Source organism: Dreissena polymorpha, chromosome 4 (assembly GCF_020536995.1).
Source record: "Dreissena polymorpha isolate Duluth1 chromosome 4, UMN_Dpol_1.0, whole genome shotgun sequence".
Lineage (NCBI taxonomy): Eukaryota > Metazoa > Mollusca > Bivalvia > Myida > Dreissenidae > Dreissena > Dreissena polymorpha.
The window spans coordinates 28,907,103-28,934,697 of record NC_068358.1 but is presented as its reverse complement, the minus strand read 5'-3'; the positions used below and the strand labels follow the sequence as shown (position 1 = coordinate 28,934,697).

The following is a 27,595-nucleotide window of genomic DNA, read 5'->3' as shown; positions in this document are numbered from 1 at the left end:
GGCACATTTGTTCACCATTATTGGACGGTGTGTATCACGAAAAAATTACGTCAATATCTCCAAGGTCAAGGTCACACTTTGAGTTCAAAGGTAAAAAATGGCCATAAATGAGCTTGTCCGGGCCATTACTATGTCATTCATAGTGAGAAGATAAAATAATTTGGCACATTTGTTCACCATTATTGGACGGTGTGGCGCACAAAAGAATTACGTCAATATCTCCAAGGTCAAGGTCGCCACAACTAAAAATAGATTTCTTTGGAAACAAAGGGGGTTAATTATAAACAATCAGTTCAGTTTGACTTGTCTCCCTTTATCAGACTTTTTTCATATTGAAAACCTGGTTTTGTAACAATTTTGTCCCTTGTTATGTTTTGTATCTGTGAAATGTCAATGAATGATTGTTTAATTTTATAGGAGTTAAATGATTGTGAATAATTTCTAATTTTGTTTGTGTTTAGTTCTTGTGAATCATTCCTTTCAAATATTTTTTATTTCTGTGCAATTCAACAGTAGAAACTTTTACTTGTACTTAATCATTTCAAAATACATGTTTCCTTCATGTAATAATCTGAGTTGCTGTTTGAGCATCACTTTAAAATGTTGATGTACATTTTTTTAATCATGTATAACATGTCCCTTGTGCTTTTGTGTTTCGCTCAATCTAGCTGTTGTCCGCTACCGGTGAAATCGGAGGGCACTTATGGTTGTCTGTGTGTCCGTGAGTCTGTGAGTCTGTCACACTTTTCTGGATCCTGCGATAACTTTAAAAGTTCTTCATATTTGTTCATGAAATTTTAAACATGGACAGATGGCAATATGGAGATTATGCACGACATTTCATTTTGTTCATACATCAAGAATTCTGGTTGCTATGACAACAAATAGACTGGAAATATTGGTGAAAATGATGGATCCTGTGATAATCTCCTGGAGATTATGCACGTCATTTCATTTTGTTCCTACATCAGTAATTCTGGTTGCTATGGCAACAAATTGAAATATTGCTGAAAATGGTGGAGTTTCACTGGTAGGGGACCACATTGCATGACAATTGTCTTGTTGCTACTATAATCTGATTTCTCTGTGTTCCGATTGCTCTGTTTTCTGATTACTCTGTGTTATGAATACTCTGTGTTCTGATTACCCTGTGTTGTGATTACTCTGTGTTCTAATCGCTCTGTGTTCATATTGCTCTGTGTTTTTGATTGCTCTGTGTTTTGATTGCTGTTTGTTGAGATTGATCTGTGGTCATATTGCTCTTTGTTAGTCCCCTCATGGTTTTCGCTCTGTGAGTCTGTCAGTCTGTCTGTCACACTTTTCTGTATCCTGCGATAATTTTAAAAGTTCTTCATATTTTTTCATGAAACTTGAAACATGGACAGATGGAAACATGGAGATTGTGCACGTCATTTCATTTTGTTCCAACGTCAATAATTCTGGTTGCTATGGCAACAAAAAGACTAGAAATATTGCTGAAAATGGGGATTCCATTTTTATTACCATCTACAAGACAAACCAGGGTTTTTTTTCCACTTTTTGGGAAGATAGCCCATGGCTTTGGAATTGGGAATTTTATCGGCATTTTCATGAAATTGGGTAAATAAATTAATTAGCATTTTTTTTCCACACGAAAAGTCCACTGATAAGGGAAATACTAAATTTGATATAACCCTTTATAATCATTCAAATTAAAAGAACAAAATCATATAATACTTTGTTAGATGTAATTGAATTAAAAACAAGATAAAATATACATTAGACATCTTAAAAAAAAAAAAAAAAAAATTGGGAAATTGGGAAATTTTTGCCACATTTTGGGAAAAAAGTATACTTTTTGGGATTGGGAACATAGCCGAATTTCGGCTATAAAATCGGGCCAAAAAAACCCTGCAAACTTAAAAGAAATACGTCCCTTGAAAACAAAGGGAGACAGTTATATTACTGCATCATGCGAGGTAGGGGACTTCTATTGCTTGGCAATATTCTTGTTTTGATTACTCTGTGTTCAGATTGCTCTTTGTTTTGATTACTCTGTGTTCATATGGCTCTGTGTCAAGATTGCTTTGTTTTTCTATGTTTTGATTGCTCTGTGTTCATATTGCTTTGTGTTCACATAACTATGTGTTCAGATTGCTCTCTGTTTTTATGTTCCCCATATATATATATGGAGAGCATATAGTTGCCAGTTTGTGCTTCCATACTTCTTTCCGTCACACTTTTGTTACAGTTTCTCATAGCACCTTCAATATTTTACCGATCTCTTACATATTTGGCATGTAGGTACGTTGCATGGACCTCTACCTTTTGATGAGGTTTGAGGTCACTTGGGTCAAGGTAAAGGTCACTGAGGCTAATAATAGATTTTTCCGTCACATTTTTGTTACAGTTTCTCATAGCGCCTTCAATATTTTACCAATCTCTTATACATTTGGCATGTAGGTACCTTGCATGAACCTCTACCTTTTGATGAGGTTTGATGTCACTGTGGTCAAGGTCAAGGTCACCCAGGCTTATAATAGATTTTCCGTCACACTTTTGTTACAGTTTCTCATAGCGCCTTCAATATTTTACTGATCTCTAACATATTTGGCATGTAGGTACCTTGCATGGACCTCTACCTTTTGATGAGGTTTGAGGTCACTGGGGTCAAGGTCACCGAGGCTAATAATAGATTTTCCGTCACACTTTTGTTACAGTTTCTCAAAGCGCCTTCAATATTTTACCAATCTCTTATATATTTGGCATGAAGGTACCTTGCATGGACCTCTACCTTTTGATAAGGTTTGAGGTCACTGGGGTCAAGGTCATAGAGATTAATAATAGATTTTCTCAAGGTCACACTTTTTTCCACACAGTTACCGAGGCTAATAATAGATTTTCTGTCACACTTTTGTTACAGTTTCTCATAGCTCCTTCAATATTTTACCGATCTCTAACATATTTGGCATGTAGGTACCTTGCATGGACCTCTACCTTTTGATGAGGTTTGAGGTCACTGGGGTCAAGGTCGCCGAGGATAATAATAGATTTTCTGTCATTTTATTGTTACAGTTTCTCATAGCGCCTTCACTATTTTACCAATCTCTTATATATTTGGCATGTAGATACCTTGCATGGACTTCTACCTTTTGATGAGGTTTGAGATCACTGGGGTCAAGGTCACAGAGGCTAATAATAGATTTTCTCAAGGTTATACTTTTTTCCCACACAATTAACCCATATATCGACAAAGCATCATTGGGGAGCATCCATCAGTTTAACTGATATCCTTGTTATTGCTCTGGGTTCAGATTGCCCTGTGTTCAGATTGCTCTACGTTTGTATTGCTCCATGTTCAGATTGCTCTATGTTCAGATGGCTCTGTGGTCTGTTTAATCTGTGTTCTGATTGCCATTTTAGTCTGAAGATCAGGCGAGACTCATTCAAGGGTTGTGCCAGGAGTTGTCATCTCTCCTTAACAACCCAGAGTTCAGTGATGTGAAGGTCCAGTCCACAGAGGGGGTGATATTTCATGCACACAGGGCAGTCCTTGGTGTCAGGTGCAGAAAGCTGATAGAGGTAAACAGTCTTACAGTGTTTGTGTATGTGTAAGGTGGTTGTTATTCTTTTAATTTTTTAGCCAATTTTTCATGTTGGTTATTATATGCCTTTTTAGCTCATCTATTTTTTGAAAAAAAATTATGAGCTATTGTCATCACCTTGGCGTCGGCGTCGGCGTCGGCGTCGGCGTCGGCGTTGGCGTTGGCGTTGGCGTTGGCGTCGGCGTCCGGTTAAGTTTTGCGTTTAGGTCCACTTTTCTCAGAAAGTATCAATGCTATTGCATTCAAACTTGGTACACTTACTTACTATCATGAGGGGACTAGGCAGGCAAAGTTAGATAACTCTGGCGTGCATTTTGACAGAATTATGTGCCCTTTTTATACTTAAAAAATGGAAAATTTTGGTTAAGTTTTGCGTTTAGTTCCACTTTTCTCAGTAAGTATCAATGCTATTGCATTCAAACTTGGTACACTTACTTACTATCATGAGGGGACTGGGCAGGCAAAGTTAGATAACTCTGGCATGCATTTTGACAGAATTATGTGCCCTTTTTATACTTAGAAAATTGACAATTTTGGTTAAGTTTTGTGTTTAGGTCCATTTTATTCCTTAAGCATCAAAGCTATTGCTTTCATACTTGCAACACTTACTAACTATCATAAGGGGACTGTGCAGGCAAAGTAATGTAACTCTGACTGGCATTTTGACAGAATTATGTGCCCTTTTTATACTTAGAAAATCGAAAATATGATTAAGTTTTGTGTTTAGGTCCACTTTATTCCTACAGTATCAAAGCTATTGCTTTCATACTTGCAAGATTTATGAACTATCATAAGGGGACGGTGCAGGCAAAGTTATGTAACTCTGACTGGCATTTGGACGGAATTATGGGCCCTTTATACTTAGAAAATTGAAAATTTGGTTAAGATTTATGTTTTGGTCACTTTACCCCTAAAGTATCATAGATACTGCTTTCATACTTGGAACACTCACAAACTATCATAAGGGTACAGTAAAAGGACAAGTTGCATAACTCTGGTTGTCATTGTTACGGAATTATGGCCCTTTTTTGACTTAGTAACTTTTAATATATGGTTAAATTTTGTGTTTCGATCCACTCGAAGTATCAAGGCTATTGCTTTCAAACTTCAAATACTTACATGCTATCATGAGGTTACTGTACCTGGCAACTTGAATTTTACTTTGACCTTTGAATGACCTTGACTCTCAAGGTCAAATTATTAAATTTTGCTAAAATTGCCATAACTTCTTTATTTATGATTAGATTTGATTGATACTTTGATGAAACTACTCTTACCTGACATACCACTATAGACTTCACCCAAACCATCCCCCGTGCCCTCCCCCCCCCCTCCCCCCCCTCCCCCCCCCCCAATTTTTTTAATTTTTTTTTTTTTTTTTTTTTTTTAAGATAATCTCACAAATGACCACCACACCCTCACACTATACCCCCACCCCACCCCCCCCACCCCACCCCACCCCCCAAATTTTTTTTTTTGATTTTTTTTTTTTTTTTTTTTTTTTTTAAGATCATCTCACAAATTATCACCACACCCTCACACTATACCCCCCCCCCCCCCCCCCGATTTTTTTTTTTTTTTTTTTTTTTTTTTCGCTTTTTTGGAAGATAATGTAATAAATGTCCACAACCCCACACTATACACCCCTCTTCACTCCACTCCTCCCTCCTTTGTGATTGAAAATGAGAGTCCCTTCACCTTTAAAAAGAAAATAGATGAGCGGTCTGCACCCGCAAGGCGGTGCTCTTGTTATAACAGTGGTATGATAGGAACATTTTTCGAGCATAACTTTGTCCACCATTCATGGTTTCTTTAATTACTTGCCATTAGGGGTCAGTCTGATTAGAACCCGCTGTCGTGTGCAAAAACAAAGCCCAAGGTCAAACGTTGAAGTCGCTATTCAAGGTCAAGGTCAGATTTATGAAATTTGAAGTTGTCATGTTATCCAGAGTATAACTTTGTCCAGCATGGTTGGATTTCCATGTTACTTGTCACAATGATCTACATTATGAGATGGAGTGTTATGCGCAAAAACCAGGCCCTTAGGTCAAAGGGCAATGTCATAATTCAAAGTCAAAGATCAAATTGAGTTTTTTTCATCAGCATGGTTGGATTTTCAAATTACTTGTATTTAAGTGATCAGCATTATGAGGCAGAGTGTCAGGCTGAAGAACCAGGTCCCTTGGTCAAAGTCAAGGTCACAAGTTCAAATGTCAAATTATGGAAACCTGTTCTTGACACTTTTGTATGGAGGATAACTTAATCTATCATGGATGGACTTTAAAATAACTTCCATGATGATCATGATGGGACTGAGAGTTGAGCAAGAGCCACTCATAATGTCTTAGGAAACCGTCACAAATCAAGATTAAAACATAAAAAACTTATTCAGCAAGCTCAATTGGTAGAGCGTTTGATAATTAGTCTGAGGATTGAATGGTTGATCCCCGGTCCAGCCTAATAACCTGTGTGGACATCGGTAATGATATCTTTTCAAAGGCCATTCTCCCCCACTGTCTGATATAAGTATGGCACTTGAAAGTTACTGTGAGTTAGTCAACTGTCTGCCATGATATGACTGAAATAATGTTGAAAATGTCCTCAAAAACTAAACAAACAAACAAAACATAATCTTAAGCAAATTAAGGCTTATGTATCAAATTAGTGGTAGTTACAAGCATAAAGGGTGGTGGATACTATTTCCTTCATTCAAGACTGATTGGGATTGTATATCTTGTGGTCTGGGGTCATGGTTAAGGTCACTTAACTACACATGAAAAAGAGAAATACAGTTTTAAACAAACTACCAAAACAAAGCACAAAAATCGGTTGTTCACGGAATATCTACTTTCGTGTTCATTTTATTGCATGTAATAATTATTATTTGACTATGTGATGTGTGTGAGAGTCATCATAATGTTTGGTAGGTATTCAATTACTACTACTGTATATCTTTCAATTAGCACATCAGATCTGAGCAATTTTGAGCAAGTCTATTAAAGTCTTGTGTGTTGCTTCAGCATGAGCATCATAATAGTTTAATATTTTCCAGAAGGTTGAAGAAGGTGTGATAAAGTTACCGGCCTCCTCAGCAACAGTGTCCATGTTTCTGCGATACCTCTATACAGGGGAGCTCAATTTGGCCCCTCATATCCGTGAGGAGTTCTGTACCCTGGCGGATACTCTCCAATTGAAGGAGCTCAATGACGTCTGCAGTAGACTTTTCCTAGAGGAGGTGACTGTAGGTGGTGATGCTGGTAATGATGATAATGATGATAATTGTAACAATGACAATCAGGAATTTGTTGAATCTCAGATTGACCTGAAGGCAATCTGGGGTGAGTCAGACACAGATGATGATGTTGATGAGGTAAGGCAAGAAGAGGCAGGGGACTCTAGTGCCCAAAGTCGTCCTGATTTGGATTACGACCAAGAGGACTGTAGAGACGTAGCCTGTAGTCAGTGGAAACATGCAGCCAGAAAGTCGCTGGATGGAGGGAATGAGGCTTTTGCTACTGGGTCAGAGGTGAGCTCGGAGCCTGAGGCAGCAGATATAGAGACTGGACGGCTCACTGATGTCAGTTGTGGTGAAGGTGATGTCAGTGATAACAGTGATGGAAGAAAGGGTGCTGGGGATACAAGTGATGATGTATGTGGGCATGCCAGTGTTAGGGGTAATTATTTAGATGGTCCTATCAGAGATGTTAGTGGAGGGGGTTATTTTGGTGTTGTGAAAAGTGACATTGTAGTGAAATCTCAAAGGAACAAAAAAACAAACACTCAAGAGGAAGGTACCTTGTCAGAAAAGCGGGTCATTGATCATACTGACAATATACCATCTTCAAAACGATTAAAACTGTTACAAATTAACACCGCAGACACATATAATGTGATAGATCTCTGCATTGAGGATGATGCACCTGTAGAAACCTCGAGGAATACCAGCACCTTGTGTGAACAGTCAAGCATTGATTTGTTTAACTCCCCATCTCCACCAAGGAAACGCCTTTCAGTGATCCCAAAAGGTTTTCTTACTCAGGACTCTTTGAACAATTCAAAGATGTCTCTAGTTAACTCGCCTGAGAGAAATGCAATTAAGTTTTCCACGCCAGTTGAGGCATCAAATCGCGTCCCCAATTGGAAAGGCCGGTTTTCTTCAATACCCCATGCATCAACGCCCACATCAAACAAACAACTGCATCTTGACACTATGGAAAGCCATGGACAGGATACTACGATAGACACATTTGCAGGAAATAAAAACATGCTTGATGAAGATGAAGAAAAATCTATGAAAGGAAAATATTTCAATGACGGCAGCATATGTGACTACAAAGAATCAGACGATGTAGTAGAAATTGTTGGTGACAATTTAGATGATGTGAGTTTTCAAGGTACTTCTGGTTTCATATCATATTCTCCAGCGAAACAATCTGTTGACAGTACTGAGAATTCACCCAGCCCCACTTTTACCAGACTTCCTCATGGAAAGTCTGATAGGGAATCAGGACAGAACTCTGGCAAAAAATATTCACAAAAATTACCATCAACAAAAGAATTATCATTTGGTAAGAAGTATTCAGCACAATTGAAACACATGGATACGACCAATTCTGAGTCTGATTCCAGTGAGGTTGTGGTTATTGATGCTGAAGGGGGTGATGAAAGGGAGATGGGTAGTTGCCATGGAAACTTAGGGAAGATTGAAGATGAGGATGTTCATATTGATGATGGAAATGCTACATTTACAAATGAAGGTAATGGTTAGTTCAAAGTTTATTTGCATAAATAAAAAAATCTGCATTGAAATCAGTAAAATAATGTTAGTTTGGTAACTGTACATTGTCTGTTTTCTTCAACTGGTGATGCCCATTCAGAATGTATGTAATTATACACTCAGTTCATATCAAGCGTTGTCAAAAAGAAAAATATCAAATGCAATTCTTTTGATAAGAGATTTACACAATAATCCAAGTGCATCAATAAGATCTAACAACTTTGATGATGTCATTGTTGTTAATCAGACTCTATGGGCTGAGGTTTATTGCATTTCTTGTAAAAGTTGCTATAATCTTCACAGGGGTATGGGACAACTTTGATGACCCAGGTGTCTGCTATGAACCCCCTGTGCAGAGTCCTGTTGATGACTATGATGTGGGGTATGACCCCCCTGTGCAGAGTGAACTTGATCAGGTTTGCAATTGGCATCCGATTTCTTTTATGAATGATAGCTTTGATTCGCTTATTTATTTAATAAATATTACTTTTGTCAAGTTTATTTTATTGTACTAAATAGTATGAATGTTGTTCATTTCATATATAATTTTCAACTTACGCTTGACCTTTCGGCAATTGAGTGTTTTTCACAGTTTACTGCAATATGAAAAAAGTGGACTACTTTTATGAAAACAGAGGACCGAAAACGGGGCTTAATACATGTGCAAAAAGTGCCATCCCAGATTAGCCAGAGCAGTCTGCACAGGCTAATCAGGGAAGGCATTTTCCCTTTTATGGTATTTTTTGTTTAATGGAAGTCTCCTCTTAGCAAAAATCCTGTTTAGACAGAAAGAGTCGTGCCTGATAATCTTATGCTCAGGCTAATCTCTTAGATAACACTTTATGAATTTAAGTCTCGTTTTCCCAGAACGAGGCCCAATTAAGTACATTTTCTCGACCCTAAATCCAGGAATCTTAAGTTCTTGCCACTTTGCAGCCACATAATTGGCCATTATCTCTACTGCTATTCTCCTTCCTCAGATTAAAGATGTGCAGTTTTCATTTACTTGCATTAGGTAATAAGTTATATGCACTTGGAAACTGGAACTGATGAAACACTAATGGACAAGTGTGATTAAGTTAACTGATTGTTGTATTATGACTGAAATACTGCAATACAGTGAAAAATGATACACCCAGTCAAATATTCTGTTGTAAACATTATTCCATACAAATGAGAAACTTATTTTTTCAAGCTGTTTTGGGTTGAGCTTACTTAATCTCACACACGTATCAGAATAAGTTTCAGGAACTGGTTTAAGACTATGATGGTCCCAATAAATGGTACCTGTTTGCTTTTTAACATAGCTGATAGCTTTGGCTCTAGTTGGAAATACTTTACATTTACGCTATATGTTAAATTAAGCCTTACTATGGAAAAATGGGGTTTAATGCATTTGCATAGCGTCATCCTAGATAAGCCTGTGTCATCCTAGATAAGCCTGTGTCATCCTAGATAAGCCTGTGCAGTGCTCATTGGCTAATCAGGAAAGACACTTTCTGTCTAGACTGGATTTTTGTTTAGAAGAGACTTATTATAAAAGCAAACATTTCATAAAAGCAGAAATGTCATACCTGATTAGCCAGTAAGGACTGCTCAGGCTAATATAGGAAGACACTTTCCGCACATGTTTTAAGCCCAGTTTTCCCCGAACAAAAGGTAAATTGTTTCTTTGATGCAGGACGCAGATTTGCCTAAGGATGGTAATGAAATATCTGAAGAGGGTCAAGATATGGGTGACAGTAATGAGCCTGTGGATGATGAAAACATGGCAGGAGTACAGTTCTCAGATGATGACAGCTTCATGCTTCAAGTGGATGAAGTCCCTGCCATGGTCAAGGCACCTACAAACATGAAGCTACCCGTGGCAGCTAATGTGAAGGTGGTTTTATATTTACATCAAATGACAATAATACATTGAAACATCAAAAAGTTTTAATTAAAAATCATGTTCATTCTGAAGATAAATGATATTGTAGAAGGAAACTCGAGGTGTTGTGTAAACTTGTGCTTTCATGTCTATCAGCCTTTTCACTGCTACTTCATGTACATAGCAGACTACTTGTTTTGGCCTTTTGGTTGAAGGTTACAAACAGTTAAGTTTTGAAGGCGATTTAATTCTTTAAATGCATTAACATTCTCATTTATTTGTTTTAAAATTTCAATACACACATGCCTTGAATTAATTAATTACAAATCTATGTATCATTTAGGAATAGTAGCCTTAAGTTATTAATACAATAATGAGTTTCTATTGATTTTTTTAACTGATTGCAAAACATATCTCCAAACTGCATTCTCTTGTCTTTTGACATTTTGTCCCTCAATCAAATCATTCATTCAGTTCAAGGATGCGAATGTCTGGTTATTTTGAAATGCAATTGAAATAATAATACTTCCATGTTCATACTTATTATTATTATTAGCCTGTCTCCACTTTTACCACCCCCTCTGTGAGGAAGAAGTGCAGCACAGTGGGAAAGAAGTGGGAACCACCCTCCCCCTTCACTCCCATGCCTGATTACCCACAGATGCCCACACCTGCACTGAAGGTACGTCCTAGTTTATGTCAATAAATAGAATAGTGTTGCTGAGTTATAAATGATATATGTATGTATAAAGAGAACACATGGTTTGTGCCGAGATGGAGAAAGTTTATCCGGTGAGGCTTAGAAAAAGAAAATAGGGCGAGCTTTAGCAAGCCCTATTTTTCTTTTTCTGGCGGAAACTGATAAACTTTCTCCATCTCAGCACCATCCATGTATTTGATTTATCATGCCTCACGTTAACTTATTCAGTGAACACATTTTATCAAAGACACATGATTAATTGACATAAAATAATTATTTTGGTCAGGCCTCCTACATGTACACAGCATTCCTGACAACCGAATAACTACCGATTGTGTCACATAAAAAATAGTATTTTTAACTGTTCCTTTTAATACTTTCCTATTGAAAATATGAGAAGAAATACAAAACAAATCGACAATGTGATACTTTTCTTGGCAGAAATTGAAAAAAAAAATGTAACAGCAAAACAAAAACTCACTTGTATTTACCTCAATGGCAACTTTAATCCATTTCTTATAACAATAATGTTACAAATATATGCACTTCCATTTTCTGTCCTTCCTTCCCTTTATCGAAATGCATTTTCTGTTCTTCCATCCCTTTATCGAAATGTATTTTTAACCACACTATTTTTTATATTGTTTGTATCAAACGCTAAACACTCTCAGACTCAGAGTCTGACCCAAAACACGATTTACGAAATCATAATCCTGAAGGAGCGAGTTATTGTATTGCAATCAAAGTTATAAATTATGCAGGACAAACAAACAATCCGAAATACGTAATGGATTCGTGCGATGATTAAAAAAATGATTACTGTTAAAAACCACCACATCAAAATTGTCCGTCAAAGAAATGACGTCACACTAGGTACGTCATAAGTTGCGAAATCAAGTTAAATGAAAATAAAAAATACGGAAAGCTGGTTTGAAAATATATTTTAAAGGAGAAACAACATATGATATAATATAATAAAATGATAACATTCATGATGTGTCTCAATAAGTCTCAAAGGTCAAATATTCAAACATGTAAATCGGCACGTACGGTAGATTGAGGTCACGCAAAGTACTGTCGGATATCAACTAGTTTATTCAACCCTGCTTTATAAGGTCAATGTTTGCAACAGAGGCAGGATACAGGTTTTTTTTTCAACTTTTTGGGAAGATAGCCCATGGCTTTGGAATTGGGATTTTATCGGCATTTTCATGAAATTGGGAAAATAAATTCATTAGCCTTTTCTTCCACACGAAAAGTCCACTGATTAGGGAAATACTAAATTTGATATAACCCTTTATAATCATTCAAATTAAAAGAACAAAATCATATGATATTTTGTTAGATGTAATTTAATTAAAATTGAGATAAAATACATAAGACTTCTTTCAAAAAAAAAACAAAAAAAAAATAAAATTTTTTTTTTTTTTTTGGAAATTGGGAATTTTTTGCCACATTTTGGGAACAAAGTATACTGTTTGGGATTGGGAACATTGCCGAATTTCGGCTATAAAATCGGGCCAAAAAAAAACCTGGGATATATATATTTTATATATATACACAAATCTTTGAAGACAAGTAAATCATCGGTATCAAATGTGTGAAAATAATGCCTTACAATAAAAATCCTTACAGTTGGGAAATCAACAACAAACTTTGATAGAAAAATATTTTTTCTTAAATATATTGTCAGTTAGTTTTTTATTATTTATACTCTCTGCAATGAGTTGGATGGAGGTATACTAAATTAACCTTGAACATGTGCCTGTACACACAAACGGACGATGCACTCATACAATTTTCATCAAACAGCATTAAAACTTTCAGGCACTCGTGTGCAGGTGCAATTTCTATCACTCCAAGTTGAAAATTATGAAGTAATGCCACCATTTCAACGATGAATTTTGTAACATTTTTGTCCACTCTTCTACATATAACAATATGTGGCATTGTAGGTTCTTCCATCACTTCTTTGACAGGCTCTACTTTTGAAAACTAACAGTTACATTGTTAGTTTTCAAAGTTAGAGCTGGTCACGGTAGTGATGAATAACTCACATGGCCACATGTTTAAAGAGGTGGAAAGTCAGGAAAATAATGTGTATGCTTGACATCCAATAACATTTAAAGCATGTTTTATTTTACATAAAATTGTATAACTGTTCACAAAACAATGTTATTATATGAAAATTCCCCCTTTCAGCAAATGTTGATGTATCTTGCAGAAAGAGATTCAGAAATTTGGTGTAAAACCTGTGGGCAAGAAGAGAATGATCAAAGTGCTGGTGGACATCTACAAACAGACGCACCAATGTGTGTATAGGACGATATTTGTTTATTTCAGTGTGAGATTGTATTATCATTTCAAATAAGAGTGGAAACTACCGCTTATAAGCCACTAGAGATTTCCCATCTCATAACAAAGACTGGATAACACTTTGATTATGAAGAATATTAATTTATGCTTTAAAAAGAATGGCACAATAATTTTAATTTGCCTTACAATGTTCAATCTTTGTCCCTTATTCTGATCATGATGGTTTCACTATGAATGTTTTAGAACATATTTGTTGGTATCTGTAGATAATCGATCTTAATTCACAAGGAATGCATGGTATACTAGTACTTGTACCTAACATTTATTTTCTAGGATAACATTTGTTGATAAAAACCTACTATCTACTTAAGCCAATACCTGTTCTGTATACATATGTATTGCTTTAACATCTTTTGTTTATATTTTAATGGGTTTAACTTGGGTATTTTATGGGAACAATATCATCATGATAATGTCATTTCACAGAAAATAACTACTGTTTGAAAGAGTGAGTTTTTGTCTCAAATCACCAATATTTCTTTATAAACAACAAGAAAGCATAGAAATCTCCATGTTTCTTACAGATGAGACAGACAGCGAGGTGGAAGACGAGGCTGGAAGTGAGGACTCACATGGTCATGTGACCTCCGAGGGGGACAGCGCCACTTGCAGGGAGGATTCAGACATTACCCCCAGTCAAGACAGCCAATCAGGCGACTCAGAGTAGTGAGGACATTTGTTGTTGTTGGTTTTTTTAGGGGGCAGGATTTATGTGTGCTCAAATGACCAAAAATGTGCTTTTGTGATCGACTATTTATAGTTTGGGTTTATCTTGCATTGATACAATTCAGTCTAGCTACTACTCTAGAAACCACTCTTCTTGCCCTGTGTTGAGGAAGTATGTTCAAAACATTTTCCTAAATGCTTTTCTCATGTTTAAACTTGGTCCATTCAAGTTACATTCTTTTAGAAAATATATGTGAGATTTTATACTTATAAGTGTTCCTTCTACAGATTTTTCCTTCATTCTGCATTGTGTTATTTTATAAGAACTCCAGTTCAATGTCTGAATGTCTAGGAACTGTGATTGCCTAATTATTGAGCTGCTTCATGGGAAAGTGGGTTTTTATGTCCCCCACTATTGTAGTGGGGGACATATTGTTTTTGCCCTGTCTGTTGGTTGGTCTGTTGGTTGGTTGGTTGGTTGGTCTGTTGGTTGGTTTGCGCCAACTTTAACATTTGCAATAACTTTTGCAATATTGAAGATAGCAACTTGATATTTGGCATGCATATGTATCTCATGGAGCTGCACATTTTGAGTGGTGAAAGGTCAAGGTCAATGTCATTCTTCAAGGTCAAAGGTCAAATATATGGGTCAAAATCGCTCATTTAATGTACACTTTTGCAGTATTTCAATATTCAAGATAGCAACTTGATATTTGGCATGCATGTGTATCTCATGGGGCTGCACATTTTGAGTGGTGAAAGATCAAGGTCAAGGTCATCCTTCAAGGTCAGGGGTCAAATATATGTGGCCCAAATCGCTCATTTTATGAGTACTTTTGCAATATTGAAGATAGCAACTTGATATTTGGCATGCATGTGAATCTCATGGAGCTGCACATTTTGAGTGGTGATAGGTCAAGGTCAAGGTCATCCTTCAAGGTCAGAGGTCAAATATATGTGGCCCAAATCGCTTATTTTATGAATACTTTTGCAATATTGAAGATAGCAACTTGATATTTGGCATGCATGTGTATCTCATGGAGCTGCACATTTTGAGTGGTGAAAGGTCAAGGTCAAGGTCATCCTTCAAGGTCAAATATATGGGTCAAAATTGCTCATGTAATGTCACTTCTGCAATATTGAAGCTAGCAATTTTATATTTGAAATGCATGTGTATCTCATGGAGTTGCACATTTTGAGTGGTGAAGGGTCAAGGTCTTCCTTCAAGGTCAAACGTCATATAGGATGACATTGTGTTTCACAAACACATCTTGTTTGTCATATGTTTGCCATCTGTGCCCAACACGAAGCTTTAGACTAGCCTTCGCAATCATGCAGTCTGGTCAGGAGCTACTTTGAAGTCGCCAAAGATTTGTCTGTCTTGTTAGCAGGCAAGGTAGCTTCTTACAGACTTTGCAAATGGGCAGTCTGGTCTTGAGCTCCGCTAGCCACATAATCCATAAAAACCATTTTTGCATGACGCTGCTCAAATTTGTTCCAATAAATTAAATAACTATGTCAGTTTTTAAGTTTTGCCAACAATTGGCTATTTCAGTGACGTACTTGAGGAGAGTTGCCTGCACTTTGATGACAGTGACTCACGGAGCTCCCCTACGGTGTGTAAAAATGAATATATAGAGAATATGTTGTTGGTGCTGAGATGGAGAAAGTTTATCCGGTGAGGCTGAACCGGATAAACTCTCTCCATCTCGGCATCAACCATGTATTCTATTTATCCTGCTTCATGCCGTTGACACATTTTATCAAAGACAAATTATAAATTAACAATATAATTATTCTTGTAGAGCTTCCTACATGTACACTTTTTATTTATTTATTTATTTTGACCTTGCGGTCAAGGATAACCCATGAAAGTGCAAGCACTTATTTCCAATGGGGTCCTTTGGTTTTGCTGAAGAGACAGCAAGCAGAAGAGACAGTATTGGAATACAAGGAATCCGGGTGCGATACCCTAGCTCTTTGCGAATAGATACCTTGGTTCTTTTACGTGCTCAGTGTATAGCACCGATACACGTGAGAATTACCTGGGTTTCATACCAGTACATCTCTAGTTGGGTGGGAAACACTTGAAGCATTTCTGAAATTTCCAGTGCCCCGGCCGGGATTTGAACCGGGGACTTCTGGAATGGTAGACCAGAGTGTTACCACTCGACCACCGCACCGCCCTACAAAATTCCAGGCGATCAAATAACTACCAATTGTGTCACGTAAAAAATAGTTCCACTTTAAACTGTTCCTTTTAATACTTTCCTGTTAAAAATATGAGGAGAAATAAAAAACGAATCATGAATGTGATTTGTTTTGGTAAAAAATAAAAATAAAAATGCAGCAGCAAAACAAAAACTAAATTTTATTTACCTTAATGACAACTTTAATCCATTGCTTATAAGAATAAATTTACAATGATATACACATCCATTTTCTGTTCTTCCATACCTTTGTCGAAATCCATTTTCTGTTTTTCCATCCCTATTATCGAAATGTATTTTAAATAACACTATTTTTTTTAAAGTGTTTGTATCGAATGCTAGCCACTCTGACCCAAAACCTGATTTACGAAACCATAATCTTGCCGTAGCCAACTATTTTATTCCTATCAAAGTTAATAATTATGAATGACAAACACACAATCCAAAATATGTTTATGATTAGTTTGATGCTTTAAAAAAATGTTTTTTTTAAATCTGTTAAAACCACCATGTCAAAATTGTTGTCCCTAAAACCCTGAGAGAAACTAGATAGTATGTTTCGTCTGAGAAATGACGTCATACTAGATATGTCATAAATTGCGTAATCAAGTAAATGAAAATGATAAATATGGAAAGCTGGTTCGGTAATATAATATATTTTAAAGAAGAAAAAAGGGATGCAGGGGTGTCAATTTTCCGGATTATTCCGAAAATCCGGATTTGAGCCGTCCAGGGTTGATTTTGAGGTGAATGTAAATCCGATGAGTTTGTTTAAGGCGGGTGGGGATAGGGACAAAATTCTTTTAGTGCGGGGTCAGTTCAGAACGAATATTGTTATAGCACCGTCGGCATTCCGGACATTTGCGCTTGGTACCGATTTTATTTATTGATTTCTGATTGGTAAGCGGCTGGCACTGACATGAGCAGTAACTGGCAAAGTAAAGCACTGCAATATCATATTTTAAAACAATATGTTAATCAAATTATATATAGACTGCGTAATTACTAGGTTACTGGTTACTGGTTACTGGTTTTCATTTTCTGCAGTCAAACGATATGCATATTTTATTTCATTTGCAAATGATGTATCGCGACATGTTTTCGGACAGTCGTTTTCGGATACGCTGGTTTGTCGATTTTAATTTAATTTCGAAGTTCTTAATATCATTTGTTTAGAATGACAAATACACCTGTGGTGTTACAGATGGTTTGGTTTATAATATTTCGCATTGTACTCACCAGAAATTGCACATAATAAGACTATAAAAAAAGAACAATAAGCTAGGGCTCGGGGGGGGGGGGGGGGGGGGGAATACACTTCTTCCTGTTGATTGAGATAGGAACATTTATTCAACCCTGCTTTATTTGGTCATTGTTATCCCCCACCAAAGGCGGAGGGATATTGTTTTGGCGTTGTCCGTCCGTCTTTCTGTCCGTCTTTCCGTCCGTCCGGAGCCATATCTTGGAAGTGCTTTGGCAGATTTCATTGAAACTTGGTATGAGTATATATATGGATAAGAGGATGATGCACGCCAAATGGCATTGTACACCATCTGTTAATAACGGATTTATGGCCCTTTGTATCTTGAAAAAATGCTTTTTTGTGTGTCCGGAGCCATATCTTGGAAATGCTTTGGTGGATTTCATTGAAACTATGTATGAGTATATATATGGATAAGAGGATGATGCACGCCTAATGGCATTGTACACCATCTGTTAATAACGGAGTTATGGCCCTTTGTATCTTGAAAAAATGCTTTTCGGAGGGATATTAATTTGGCATTGTCTGTCCGTCCGTCCATCTTTCCGTCTGTCCAGAGCCATATCTTGAAAGTGCTTTGACGGATTTCATAGAAACTTGGTATGAGTATATATATGGATAATAGGATGAGCACGCCTAATGGCATTGTACACCATTTGTTAATAACGGAGTTATGGCCCTTTGTGTCTTAAAAAAATGCTTTTTGAGTGTCAAATATAACACTTTTGTGTCCAGAAGCATATTGGTGGGGGATATCAATTCAACGATTTTGCTTGTTTCCTTTATTATACGCTGGTCTCGTGACGGAACATATCATGGAAACGCCTTTGGCGGTTGGATGGATCAATGTATAGGTGGGCGGCTTTTAGCTCACTTGTACGTTTTTATCCCCCACCAAAGGTGGTCCATCTGTCTGTCAAAACACTTTTGGGGCTATATCTCAGAAACAATGTCAACATGAAACATCATAGGTCACAGGTGTATAAATATCAATGAGGAGAAGTGCCATGCACAATAATCATATACCTACCCTTTCTTTAAAAGTGTTATTGTCCTTTTATTTGTTTTTTATTTTTATGATTTATCAGGGCTATATCTCAGATAACATGCAAGACTTCAACATTAAACTCCACGGGTGTATTGATATTAATCAGGAAAAGTGTCTTTCTTAAGAACTATAACCCTTCACTTTCTTAAATAAGAGTAATTACCCTTTGTTGTTTTTTGTCTGATGGAACTTTGCAGGGCTATATCTTAGATATGATAAAACATTTTAACATGAAACTTCTTGGGTGTGTAGAAATCAATTGGAAGAAGTGTCATGCACAAGAATCATAAGCCTACATGTTTGTAACTAAGAGTTATTGCCCTTTGTTGTTTTTGTATGATTTAATTTTTCAAGGCTATATTTCTGATACGCTACAAGATTTCAACATGACACTTCATGGTTGTATATGTATCAATGAGGAGAATTGCAGTGCATAAAAACAATTACCCTGCACTTAATTATTTTTATGCCCCCCTTCGAAGAAGAGGGAGTATTGTTGTGAATGTAACGTAACGTTATTAGCCGCACCGCGCTTAAGTGTATAACGTCCCTGACGTCACGCCATATTTGTTGTTGTTTATATACGTCATTGTTTATATTTGAATCTGAAGTAAAAGGAAGAACCTGAACACACAACACTTTGTACTTTTATTATCCCACACGATCGTGATATTGGTGCCGTTACAAAAAAAATGAATCTACAGAGAATACAGATACAGAGAGAGGGTCACCGCCGTTTCATTGAGAAATATTTGAAGAAAATCGAACAATCTAAGGAGAACGATTCATTGACCGATTTTCACGCTATTCTCAACGCTATTGAAGCGAAAGTCACGATTCTAGAGACACTGAATGAGAAAATACTTTCACAGACGGAGATAGAGGGATTGGAGGAAGAAATATTTCAAACAGACATGTATTCAGCGGAACTGGATATCCAGCTGTGTCGCTTACAAGCTTTCCGAGATCAACAGGAGAAGAGAGCAGCCCCGCATACTACCGATCTACCACGAGATGACCAGAGAAATTCAAGTAATCAGCAGCGCAACAGCAATGGTTTGAAACCAGACGCTTCTTCTTTCTTTCCCGACAGAACTGTGACGCCAGGAAGTGTGGCGGCGAACTCTAACAGCCTGGCTACCGGCGATGTTGTACTGAAGATAGGAAACGTGAACGCCACGAACATCAGCCACAACGAGGCCCAGGAGGTGGTCTGCGGGGCCACAAACATCCTGCAACTCACAATCAAGAAAGGTCCCGGAAAAAGCGCCTCTATGTCACCCACGCCCATCGGGTCCGGTCAGTTTTCGACCCCTCTGGAGAAACGTGATAAATACTCTACACTTCCAGATTATCGTATCGGAACTGGGTACCAAGCACTTAATAATGTATCTAGTGGATATAATAACGGCCAAGAAAGTAGTGCATATGACATGCGTCAGTTGGAACAAACTCCGCCAATGTCTGGGCAACAATCACAACATAATAAGTACCCTTATAAGTCGACATCTGGTATTCAGTTACAGTTGAATTCACCAACTCAAATTGATATACGAAATGACAACAGCTACAACCAAAGAGAAGATTATAACGATGGTGGTAGTTACAGTCAGCCAATGTCGCATGTGCAATATACGAACGGAAATAGGACTGAGTCTCCGTATCAAAGGCAAACATCGGTAGGTTCTAATCGTCAATTTCCTTATTCAGGTCACCCTCAAAGTTATTTTAAAAATCCTACTCCATTTTCTCCCGGTTGTGCAGATAACTTCACCGACAACAGCCCACAGCATCCACGTGCTCAAAGGCAGACGTCGTCCGGAAGTCAGCCAGTTGGTAATGTGTACGACGCGACAATTAGCCCTGGCTTTCAGTCCTGCTCTTACATGTCAGACGAACCTCCGCCTACCCCACCCCCACCTGACCTATCAACCGACTCGTTCCTTCAAGCGTTCCGGAGATTTGCCAGCCGAAAGTCGTTGCCCACGGTGATGGTATTAGACAATGCTACGACATATATTGCTGCTTCCAATCACCTTAAGAAGCTATTCAACTACCAAGTCGTACAAGAAGAACTTTGCAGAAATGGAACAGAGCGGCGATTTATTCCCAAAACGTACAACGTGCAAACTCTAACCATTAGAGACAGTCAATGATATTGAATAGAAACTATTTAAGTATTAAAAGTTAAACGCGCAATTGTGATTGAAATACTGAAATAGACAGCTGAGTGTACATGTAATTGAAATACGAGAGACAGTTAAGAAATTGTTATTCAGAAACTGAGTGATAAACATTTGATATTCATTTCAAATTAACGTGTATACTCGTGATCAAATTAGTGTTTCTGCAATCTTACGATTGTCACGAATGATTCAGGATTTCATAAGTAATGAAACATATTCTCCTCTGATTGTTAATAATTGTCACTTTTCGCGGCCCCCAGTATGTTGTGAATGTAACGTAACGTTATTAGCCGCGCCGCGCTTAAGTGTATTACGTCCCTGACGTCACGCCATATTTGTTGTTGTTTATATACGTCATTGTTTATATTTGAATCTGAAGTAAAAGGAAGAACCTGAACACACAACGCTTTGTACATTTATTATCCCACACGATCGCGATAAGTATATTGTTTTGCACATGTCGGTCGGTCCGTCAACCAGATGGTTTCCGGATGATAACTCTAGAACGCTTAGGCCTAGGATCATGAAACTTCATAGGTAGATTGATCATGACTGGCAGATGACCCCTATTGATTTTCAGGTCACTAGATCAAAGGTCAAGGTCACAGTGACTCGAAATAGAAAACTTGTTTCCGGATGATTACTCAAGAATGCTTACACCTAGGATCATGAAACTTCATAGGTACAGTGATCATGACTGGCAGATGATCCCTATTGATTTTCAGGTCACTAGGTCAAAGGTCAAAGTCACAGTGACTCAAAATAGTAAAATGGTTTCTGGATGATAACTAAAGAATGCTTACGCCTAGGATCATGAAACTTCATAGGTACATTGATTATGACTGGCAGATGACCCCTATTGATTTTCAGGTCACTAGGTCAAAGGTCAAGGTCACAGTGACTCGTAATAGTAAAATGGTTTCCGGATGATGACTCAAGAATGCTTACGCCTAGGATCATGAAACTTCATAGGTACATTGATCATGACTGGCAGATGACCCCTATAAATTTTCAGGTCACTTGGTCAAAGGTCAAGGTCACAGTGACTCGAAACAGTAAAATGGTTTCCTGATGATAAATCAATAAAAAATTAGGCCTAGGATCATGAAACTTCATAAGTATGTTGATCATGACTGGCAGATGACCCCTATAGATTTTCAGGTCACTAGGTCAAAGGTCAAGGTCACAGTGACAAAAAACTTATTCACACAATTGCTTCCACTACAAATGACAGCCCATATGGGGGGCATGCATGTTTTACAAACAGCCCTTGTTTATGATTATACCATATATCAATCGATTTGCATCCATACATAAGCAACATTTATTTGGCGGGACTATCAATTCAATGAATTTGCATGTTTCATTCAATCGTCACTTCCTTGAATTGTTTGTTAACATGAAATGGATTCCAATTTGAAATACCAGCCAATTTGCTTCAGGGTTTTCAGAAGTTTTGACCTTAATATTCTAGAAAATATTTCAAATCACTGTTTCCGCTCTCTAAATCTCCCAATTTTTATTGAATATTAATCCAACTTTTTGCATATGCTTTTTGATAAAAAAAATGGAGGCCATGTTTGATAGTCAGCCAATTCTTACCAAGTACATGGAGTTATTACCCTCTGTTTATTTTTTTATTTGGAAAATCACCTTTTCTGATCTCGTACTCATTCAGTATTTATTGAATATTCACCAACATTTCTGAAAATGTTTGTGTACATAAAACGTAGGCTAAAATTTGATAACAAGCAAAATTGTGCCAAGCTTTTCAAAGCTATTGCCTTCTGTTTGAACAAAAAATGAAAACTCGTGGTTTCAGCTATCTGCACCCATTCACTTTTAAGTTTTAACAGAATCTTCACTAAACTGTCCATATTTGGGGTTAATTTCTTATGAGGGGAGTATATTTCTGTCCGTGACCTTGATTTTATTTGTGTGTTTTTTTGCATTTCTTTTTAAGATATCGCAATACCAAAATGGTAATTTTTTAATCTTTTTACCATGTTACTGGATTTAAAAATGTTAACTAAAATGGTAACTAAAATAGATGAATTCATAGAATTATTTTGGGAATACCAGTAAATTGCAGTACCAGGTTGTAGATTCTGAGCTATATTAAAGAAATGCATTTCTGTAGAAAAGGCTCAATACATGTATATGTCTTCTTTCTTTGTGGATACAGAAGAGTGCCGATCTGCCAAGAAAGTTGACTGAGTTCATTGAACAGAATGCCACCCTGCACACAAGGGTACTGATGTATGAGGTAGTGAACACTTAGTTTTATTCTGTATTCTGTAATAAGCATTTCAGAAAATAAAGCATCGCTCTTGGAAAATGTTACTTAATGCATGTGCTTGAAGTATCCCAGATTAGCCCGTGCAGCCTGCACAGGCCCAGGCAGCCTGCACAGGCCCAGGCAGCCTGCACAGGCTAATCAGTGATGACACTTTCAGCCTACACAGGATTTTCATTTAGAAGTTTCCTTCTTTTAACGAAAATTTACGTAAAATTCGGAAAGTGTCGTCCCTGATTGGCCGATGCGGACTGTGCACGTTATTTTTGTACGTCACTTTATGGGCATGCATTAGGCCTTGTTTTCTCAGAGCATGGCTAAAATGAATGAACAATTAAATGAGTCGACAATTTCCGCCTTAACTGGATTATTGCTAAGAAGAGACTTCATTTAAATGAAAAATGTTATAAAAGCGGAAAATGTTGTCCCTGATTAGCCTGTGCAGACTACACAGGCTAATCTGGGACAACACTTTACGCACATGCATTCTGCCCAGTTTTCTCAGAACACGTCTCAAATAATGTTAAACAAAGATGGGTCAGTGTTTATGCAATCCATCTGAAATATCGTCTTCGTTTAAATAGTCAGCAGCTGAATTTAAAATTTGCATTTATGTACCACTTGGGTGATCTTTATATAGAAGGTAATATATAACTGATAATGGACCTGTATGAACACTGTGACTTTATCTTATATTACCACTATGATTAGGGAATGGCACACATAGTTTTATTTTCTAGGATTTTATTTTAGAAGTAAATAAATTTAAACATTATTATGTCCCCCACTATAGTAGTGGGGGACATATTGTTTTTGCCCTGTCTGTAGGTCTGTACGTTGGTCTGTATGTTGGTCTGTTTGCGCCAACTTTAACATTTTGCAATAACTTTTGCTATATTGAAGATAGCAACTTCATATTTGGCATGCATGTGTATCTCATGAAGCTGCACATTTTGAGTGGTGAAAGGTCAAGGTCATCCTTCAAGGTCAGAGGTCAAATATGTGTGGCCAAAATCGCTCATTTTATGAATACTTTTGCAATATTGAAGATAGCAACTTGATATTTGGCATGCATGTGTATCTCATGGAGCTGCACATTTTGAGTGGTGAAAGGTCAAGGTCATCCTTCAAGGTCGCAGGTCAAATATATGTGGCCCAAATCGCTTATTTTGTAAATACTTTTGCAATATTGAAGATAGCAACTTGATATTTGGCATGCATGTGCATCTCATGGAGCTGCACATTTTGAGTGGTGAAAGGTCAAGGTCAAGGTCATCCTTCAAGGTCAGAGGTCAAATATATGTGGCCCAAATCGCTTATTTTATGAATACTTTTGCAATATTGAAGATAGCAACTTGATATTTGGCATGCATGTGTATCTCATGGAGCTGCACATTTTGAGTGGTGAAAGGTCAAGGTCAAGGTCATCCTTCACAAGGTCAAGGTCATCCTTCAAGGTCAAACATCATATAGGGGGACATTGTGTTTCACAAACACATCTTGTTTTTTCCAGTTTTTATTTGTAAAGCTAATTATGGTGTAGTTTAGGTGGTGTTCACCTAGAGACAAGGAGCTCCCAATTTCTGGTGTCCCTCTTGTGAGTAGGAGTTTCCAGGTTGTATCCCGACCTGCGTTCAATCCACTCTGGTGTTTGCCTTGCTTCCGCGGTGTCCTGGGTTTGATACCCGCTAAGGAAGCATTCTCAAAATCTTCTCAAAAACACTGAAGTTCTGATTTTCCCATGGAAAAGTACTCAAACCTGTCTCTTTAAGCCTTCAGCTTTAAATTAGTAGATTTAGACGAAGAATGAATATGGTTTTTAATTTGTATTCCATATGCTGCCAGCATATATACAGATCAGCCTGCGCATTCAGGCTGTCTTGTCAGGAGCTCAACTGTCAGTCATAAAGTCATTCAAGGTTTTGTCTCATAAGTGAGCAGGGTAGCTTCTGACGAGACTGTGAGCATGAAAAGGCCCAATTTTTGCATGACACTGCTGATTTGTCCCCTATTGTAGCCCCTAGAGCTAGACATACTGAAGGCTGAAGTGAAGGCTGCTGGCATCAAATGCTCCATGGACAAGCTCATGGACTTCCTGGATGAACGGGTAAATGTGACATAGTTTTAGCTCTGCGAAAACTGAGATTAATGCATGTGGTTAAAGTGTAATCCCTCATAAGGTGTGGACTGGACTTATATAGATGTGCTCTATGAACACTCAACAAACCCACATTACGTGACCTCATTTTAACTTTAATATTGACCTACTTTTGGAGTTGGAATCATTCAAATGGCGAATGAATCAAATCTGAAATGGTTTATATAGGGGCATGTGCATTTATTTAACGCAGCATCTTGTATCTACATCTACATCATCATATGTTATTTTGTCGAATGTTTGAAAACGGTTTTGGTGTCATTATTGACAAAGTGTTGTATACTATTTTAGTAAGTTTATTACCTCTAATTGCTTGACAGGCACATTGGAGTTCCATCAGTTTTTATAATGACTTAGATTTCTTTAAGTTAATGTGGAAACAGGAGCAGCATCTTGTATCTACATCTACATGTTCATATGTTATTTTGTCGAATGGTTGAAAACGGTTTTGGTGTCATTATTGACAAAGTGTTGTATACTATTTTAGTAAGTTTATTACCTCTAATTGCTTGACAGGCACATTGGAGTGAATCCATCAGTTTTTATAATGACTTAGATTTCTTTAAGTTAATGTGAAAACAGGAAAACAGAGCTCAATGCATGTGCATAAAGTGGTGTCCTAGATAAGTCTTTGCAGTCTGCAAAGGCTTTTTAGGAACGAAACTTTTTCCACCTTATCCGGGGGTTTGCTAAGAAGAATCTTCCTTTAAGTAAGTGTTTTTCCTGATTAGCCTGTGCAGATGTGATGACACTTTGGGCACAAGCATTAAGCCCTATTTTTCAAGAGCAAAATTCTTTAAGTAATAAAACTTCTATACAAAATAATATAAAACTTATGGTACAAAACAGCCGCATACCTTACTCATACAATCTTCTTCAGCAATAATGGCTGATGTTATGACTGGTTTCAGTGTATTGCCTTCACAAGCAAGAATTCCCGTAAGAAAGCACCACAGCGAGGTGGCCGCGGGCGTAAACCAGTCAAGAGGTCAGAAAAGGCGTCTGGTGTGTAGTGCATGAACCAGTCAAGAAGCCAGACAAGTCATCTGGTGTGTAGTGCATGAACCAGTCAAGAAGTTGTCTGTTGTGTAGGGCATGAACCAGTCAAGAAGACAGACATGTTTTCTGATGTGTATGGGGGTTAACCAGTCAAGAAGTCAGACAAGTTGTCTGTTGTATAGGGCATGAACCAGTCAAGAAGACAGACATGTTTTCTGTTGTGTAGGGGGTAACTAGTCAAGAAGACGGACAAGGCGCCTGGTGTGTAGGGAATGAACCAGTCAAGAAGTCAGACAAGTTGTCTGTTGTGTAGGGCATAAACCAGTCAAGACGACAGACCAGTTTTCTGGTGTGTAGGGAGGTAAACCAGTCAAGAAGACAGACAATGCGTCTGGTGTGGAGGACTAGACACCATCACAAGCATTGAGGTTGATGGCAATAAAAAAAGTGGGAAGCTGTTTATCTGCATGCCTGTTCATTGTCAGATCATGTAATTTCACTTCCAAACATTGCAATTTTTCTTCAAATGTTCATATTTTGGATAAGAAAACACCAGCTGCTAAGGGAAACTACATCAGGTTTCATGGAAGCCAGAACTTGTCTGTCAATGTGGCTTTATATACACCAAGCAATAGTTTGGACACCGCAAAGTGCAGTATCTTTTGATTAGCATTTAATTTAACAATCAAACAATTGTTAAAGAAAATGTATTACTGCACGACTTAAATGTAGCTGTGACATACCAATCAGAACTGCATATGAATTTTGAAAATGCATCACTGTCCAGGGCCCTCAATCTATCAAATCTGAAATTCCCCCTTTTGGGGGGAAAAATTCCCCCTAAAAAAAAAAAACAAAAAAAATATTTTATTTTTTATTTTTTTTTAATAGAAAGATGTGTCTCATGATTATTATATCTCAATTCTATTTCAATTTAATCTTTTCAAACAAACTAAATTATGAAAAATGCAATGGATATAGTGCAAACATGTACAAATGAAATAATGAGAGAGTAAGTAAAAAAATCCCCCAAAAAGGGAAACGCCGCGAAAATTCCCCCTCCTAAGGGCTGCGGACCCCTTCCCCCAAAGTAGTGTGAGGGCCCTGCTGTCTGTTTGGTGCTTTGAAGTATTTTATTACAATTCATTGCTTATCATGGTGATACTTGTTATTACCCCCCACACACACACCTGATATGAAGTGAAGGAGTGGGTGGTATAATATATCATGTTTGGTTTAACACTGTGGATCATGTAGACTAATGTAGCAAAAAAAACTTCAAAAATACTTTCCTAATAAACCACAAGGCCCAAAGGTAACCTTATATTTGGTATTTTTAATTGGATTCTCTACAAATTTTGTTTAAATAATGCTACTAGAGTCAAAACTGAAAAAGCCCCAGGGTCAAGTTTTTCATCGTTAACACCTTTCTACGATGTTGGGGGTGTATGTACTGTATGAATC

The 27,595-nt window shown here is 37.4% G+C and overlaps 1 protein-coding gene across 3 annotated transcripts in view; it reads left to right on the top strand.

The window, feature by feature from the left end:
• The window catches only part of LOC127876974 (structure-specific endonuclease subunit SLX4-like), a 41,893-nt gene extending 14,959 nt beyond the window's left edge, over nt 1–26,934 (top strand). For 2 of the 3 annotated variants that reach the window (XM_052422529.1, XM_052422530.1), the window contains exons 11-21: nt 3,403–3,561; nt 6,637–8,347; nt 8,665–8,777; nt 10,043–10,243; nt 10,788–10,913; nt 13,156–13,243; nt 13,832–13,973; nt 15,529–15,589; nt 22,864–22,944; nt 24,992–25,081; nt 26,044–26,934. In XM_052422529.1, coding sequence (XP_052278489.1) covers nt 3,403–3,561; nt 6,637–8,347; nt 8,665–8,777; nt 10,043–10,243; nt 10,788–10,913; nt 13,156–13,243; nt 13,832–13,973; nt 15,529–15,589; nt 22,864–22,944; nt 24,992–25,081; nt 26,044–26,145 — 2,874 coding nt within the window. In that variant the 3' untranslated portion in view covers nt 26,146–26,934. The remainder of the gene's footprint in view (nt 1–3,402; nt 3,562–6,636; nt 8,348–8,664; nt 8,778–10,042; nt 10,244–10,787; nt 10,914–13,155; nt 13,244–13,831; nt 13,974–15,528; nt 15,590–22,863; nt 22,945–24,991; nt 25,082–26,043) is intronic. The other variant, XM_052422531.1, reaches the window with a different exon arrangement.
• The last annotated feature ends 661 nt before the right edge of the window (nt 26,935–27,595 follow it).